The 4,759-nt window shown below is 35.3% G+C and overlaps 2 protein-coding genes across 2 annotated transcripts in view; both read right to left on the reverse strand.

Annotated features, from left to right (window-relative positions):
• SCCRO4 (DCN1-like protein SCCRO4) overlaps positions 1-2,276 on the reverse strand; it is a 21,294-nt gene extending 19,018 nt beyond the window's left edge. The window contains exon 1 of the mRNA XM_017624051.1: positions 1,356-2,276. The gene's annotated coding sequence lies outside the window, so the exon portion shown is untranslated. The remainder of the gene's footprint in view (positions 1-1,355) is intronic.
• A 102-nt stretch (positions 2,277-2,378) lies between these two features.
• Rsf1 (Repressor splicing factor 1) lies at positions 2,379-3,643 on the reverse strand. Its single transcript, XM_017624054.1, has one exon. It carries the CDS (start codon positions 3,455-3,457, stop codon positions 2,855-2,857), a length of 603 nt encoding a protein of 200 aa, XP_017479543.1. The 5' UTR covers positions 3,458-3,643; the 3' UTR covers positions 2,379-2,854.
• Positions 3,644-4,759: the final 1,116 nt, after the last annotated feature.

Here is a 4,759-nt window from a genome sequence, read left to right on the forward strand (position 1 = left end):
AAAAAAAAAAAAAAAAAAAAAACCAAAAAAAAAAAAAAAAAAAAAAAAATGNGCGTTGATTTTTGACAATTTTTATTCTGAAAAAAAAAAAGAAACCAAATACAACAAAAAAAAATTTTAAAAAACGTGCCCCTACTTATTTCCCCACCACTGCATGCAAATATGTAGACAGTGAGAAACTTATGAATAGTTGATATGGTAGAGAAAAATAAGCTAAACTCAATAAAGATAACAAAAACCGAAAGCCGATTAGCTTTCACGACCATTAAATTTAGTTTTAATACACTCAGCATAACTATTTTCGGTCATTGACAGCTAATAGATAATTAAGGCCAGAAATTATAACAAATTTACTGATAAAAACTGTGAAGATTACCATAAATTTTTTTTTTGACTTGCCAAAGCATTCTAATTTAAATAAAATTTACATAATTCGCATAAATGCTATCTTTAAAAACTGAAAATATGAAAAATAAAACTCTTAAAATCTAATACCATGATAAAAATATTTAAAAGTAAAACCGCTCACTCAATTTGTCAGTCATAATTTATTTTTTGAAGTTGCCAAATTTATTTGCCAAATAAAAGTAAAACAAATAGATGAAAATATTCAAATTTTCTTTTATTNATAACTATTTTCGGTCATTGACAGCTAATAGATAATTAAGGCCAGAAATTATAACAAATTTACTGATAAAAACTGTGAAGATTACCATAAATTTTTTTTTTGACTTGCCAAAGCATTCTAATTTAAATAAAATTTACATAATTCGCATAAATGCTATCTTTAAAAACTGAAAATATGAAAAATAAAACTCTTAAAATCTAATACCATGATAAAAATATTTAAAAGTAAAACCGCTCACTCAATTTGTCAGTCATAATTTATTTTTTGAAGTTGCCAAATTTATTTGCCAAATAAAAGTAAAACAAATAGATGAAAATATTCAAATATTCTTTTATTTANGATAATTAAGGCCAGAAATTATAACAAATTTACTGATAAAAACTGTGAAGATTACCATAAATTTTTTTTTTTGACTTGCCAAAGCATTCTAATTTAAATAAAATTTACATAATTCGCATAAATGTTATATTTAAAAACTGAAAATATGAAAAATAAAACTCTTAAAATCTAATACCATGATAAAAATATTTAAAAGTAAAACCGCTCACTCAATTTGTCAGTCATAATTTATTTTTTGAAGTTGCCAAATTTATTTGCCAAATAAAAGTAAAACAAATAGATGAAAATATTCAAATATTCTTTTATTTATGTTAGCAAGCTTCAAAAATGTTCATGCTGCCTCTCAGCGGTTTTACCTTCAAATTTTTGTATCATGTCTTATACTTACAAACTCGAAAATCTCCATTAATCGTTGCTGAAAAAAGGGGTTTGGAAAGTGATAGTTAGTGGGAAAGGAAATTAGCGTCCACATAGTCAGTTCCTTGAGTATTGTATAGTAAGTCATTTGGTTTGTGCTCAAGTCCTCGTATGGCTGTTCTGTTAAATGTATAAGCTGGCATAGTGTATTTGGGGTTTCAAGCGAGATATTTGCCCGCTAAGATTTAGCGCGTTTACCCCCCACCGACACTTGATTGTTTAGATGTGTACCCAACCAACAAGAAATGCTTAATTTCGAAGCGTAAAATGGCATAATTGCATTAAGCATTTAAAACGGGTACGGCTTAGTAGTCGGTTTCGGGGTCGGGAAGGGTATACATGGGCAAGTACGAAGCATAGCATCTTTTTCAATTTGGTATGCGAAGAATTTGAATTTTCTACGGAAGCGCAGACGGAGATAGAACATAGTTGGACGCGTTCAGTAACGAATGATATAGATACGGTTTCTATTTTCAGTTTAGCTGATTACTTGATTTGATTGCGATATTGTGCGATGAATATGAAAAGCGGAAATGTGCGACGCAATGGTGGCAAACGAAAATAAAAGGCGGAGGACTGAGCTTTAAAAGTGTTGGAAGTTTTTGGAAAACGTGTTTCGTGATCGTATTATACAAACGAAGAACGATTAAGAAAATTTAACGGAGGAAACGTAACCAACTGGTGGTTGTTGCGCTTGTTTAGGCTGCCGTATTAATCTTGTGAACGCGTGTAGGCAGTTGAAATGAGTTTCTTCGAAGATAAGTCTTCAACTTGGTCTGCGTAGATAACACAAAACGGAGCCAATTCGGAGTTGCGAGGTTCGAGCATGGATAATGCGTTTACGCGAGCGAGCGTGTAAGGCGTGGATTTTAGGCTGGAAGTGTAGAATAATATACGTCGTATGTCGTAGTTGAAATGTGTGTAGATAAGATTAGCGAAAAATTAACATAAAGTTTTATAAACGAAAATTCGAAGAAAAATCAATACATCCAGATAATTTGCGAATACTGTTAAGTATACATAGATATTGAAGATATTTTATTTCAAAAGTTATGATTTCTTTTTTACGTAGTAACTTGTTGTCTCGAATTAGCTTATAATTAGCGTTCAAATTTGGGTAGCGGTAGACATTTTCTACAAATTATCATCATCGTGTTTATCATCGGTTTCTTGATGTCTATTTGCTCTACATTTACTTAAACCAATTAATGAATCTTTTCTGTCTAAACACTTGTCTGTGTTGTGTGTTGTATTTCGATAGCCCTTACACTTCTAAAACGAATTGCAGTTTTGCATTTCTCAAATACTCTCAAAACTATTACTGCGTACTAGTAATCTCCTATAATTTTAAAAATTGCGCTGTTGGTGCCACACTCACACATGTTCCAACAATCACATCATGCTACCTTCCTTAAACACAATATAGTATGTATGAATATTTCTTTACTTTTTTATCCATTGCTGCTTAATTTAGAAGCGATGACCGACTGGCGAACGCGATCTGAAGCGTCCTCCACCTTGGCTGCCACCACTGCGTCCGCCACTTCCGCTACCGTATCCACCACTGCCGCCGAAAGAACGTCCACTATCGCGTCCACCACTGCTGCTACCGTAGACGTCGCGTCGATTGAAGCCACTACTGCCGCCATCGCGGCTGCTGTATCCGCCACCTTGACGGCCACCACCACCGGAGTAGCCACGGTCGTTGTAACGTCCGCCACCGCTGCCGGAGCCACGTTGGCGATAACCGCCGCCGCCGCCACCGCTGTTGCTTCGACGACCGAAGTCACGCCGACCACGGTCGCCCATACCACGACGACCTTGACGTGGCCGGCCCTTGGAGATTTCTACACGTAGCTGTGAGCCCAACAATTCTGTACCATTAAGCACGTCACAGGCTTTTTCTGCGTCATCACGGTGCTCGAATTCCACAAAAGCGAAGCCTGGTGGATTAAAAGCAATCCAAACTGAATTTAACTTGCCATATTTAGTGAATTCTCCTTCTAGATCATCCTTCTTCACTTTATCGGTTAGATTACCGACATAGACGCGTGTTCCTCGTTGATCGCCCATTATCACTTAACTTTTACTCAATTAATTAGGGCAGAAATACAAATTTTCACTTTTTCTTTGCTTCGTATAGTACACTTCCTGCTGCTCGGGATGGCTTCAATCGATTGAATCGGGTGTGTATAATACTTTTTGTGCTTCGCTCCAAAACGATGCGTGAAAAACAAAATGTCGGAATATGGCTTGGTTCTCACACAGGGTTGCTTTAGCGGAACGGAAGTGAATTGCAAAAATTGGGAGCACATTTCTCCGAATTGTAATAGAACTTAAAGGTCTTATATACCAGGCAAAAGTTTAATGTAAAGCGCGCATAGACTGTCGTTGACCAAAAAATAAATGTTGAGCACTTTAGATCATGATCCAACTACAGAAGATCTGACAAGATGAAGCTAAAGAAAAAAGTAATTTTCTGGCTGACGATTGTAATTTCGGAGCCATGTTGTTTTCTTTGAAAAGTAAAAAAGAACAAATTCAATTTTGTAGNGATGAAGCAAAAGAAAAAAGTAATTTTCTGGCTGACGATTGTAATTTCGGAGCCGTGTTATGTTCTTTGTAAAGTAAACGAGAAAAAATTNGCAATCCAAACTGAATTTAACTTGCCATATTTAGTGAATTCTCCTTCTAGATCATCCTTCTTCACTTTATCGGTTAGATTACCGACATAGACGCGTGTTCCTCGTTGATCGCCCATTATCACTTAACTTTTACTCAATTAATTAGGGCAGAAATACAAATTTTCACTTTTTCTTTGCTTCGTNGTGTACCTCGTTGATCGCCCATTTTCACTTAACTTTTACTCAATTAATTTGGGCAGAAACAGAAATTTTCACTTTTTCTTTGCTTCGAATAGTACACTTCCTGCTGCTCGGGATGGCTTCAATCGATTGAATCGGGTGTGTATAATACTTTTTGTGCTTCGCTCCAAAACGATGCGTGAAAAACAAAATGTCGGAATATGGCTTGGTTCTCACACAGGGTTGCTTTAGCGGAACGGAAGTGAATTGCAAAAATTGGGAGCACATTTCTCCGAATTGTAATAGAACTTAAAGGTCTTATATACCAGGCAAAAGTTTAATGTAAAGCGCGCATAGACTGTCGTTGACCAAAAAATAAATGTTGAGCACTTTAGATCATGATCCAACTATAGAAGATCTGACAAGATGAAGCAAAAGAAAAAAGTAATTTTCTGGCTGACGATTGTAATTTCGGAGCCGTGTTATGTTCTTTGTAAAGTAAACGAGAAAAAATTCAATTTTGTAGCACATGTTTGTGCTAACCAATTTATTATTTTTGTACGTGTTTTTG

Source organism: Rhagoletis zephyria, unplaced genomic scaffold (assembly GCF_001687245.7).
Source record: "Rhagoletis zephyria isolate East Lansing unplaced genomic scaffold, Rhagoletis_zephyria_1.1 Rzeph_scaffold_03483, whole genome shotgun sequence".
Lineage (NCBI taxonomy): Eukaryota > Metazoa > Arthropoda > Insecta > Diptera > Tephritidae > Rhagoletis > Rhagoletis zephyria.

Bases quoted from the DNA above. Each gene is read 5' to 3' on its own strand.
- Rsf1 (XM_017624054.1), bottom strand. From the start codon at position 3,457: ATGGGCGATCAACGAGGAACACGCGTCTATGTCGGTAATCTAACCGAT.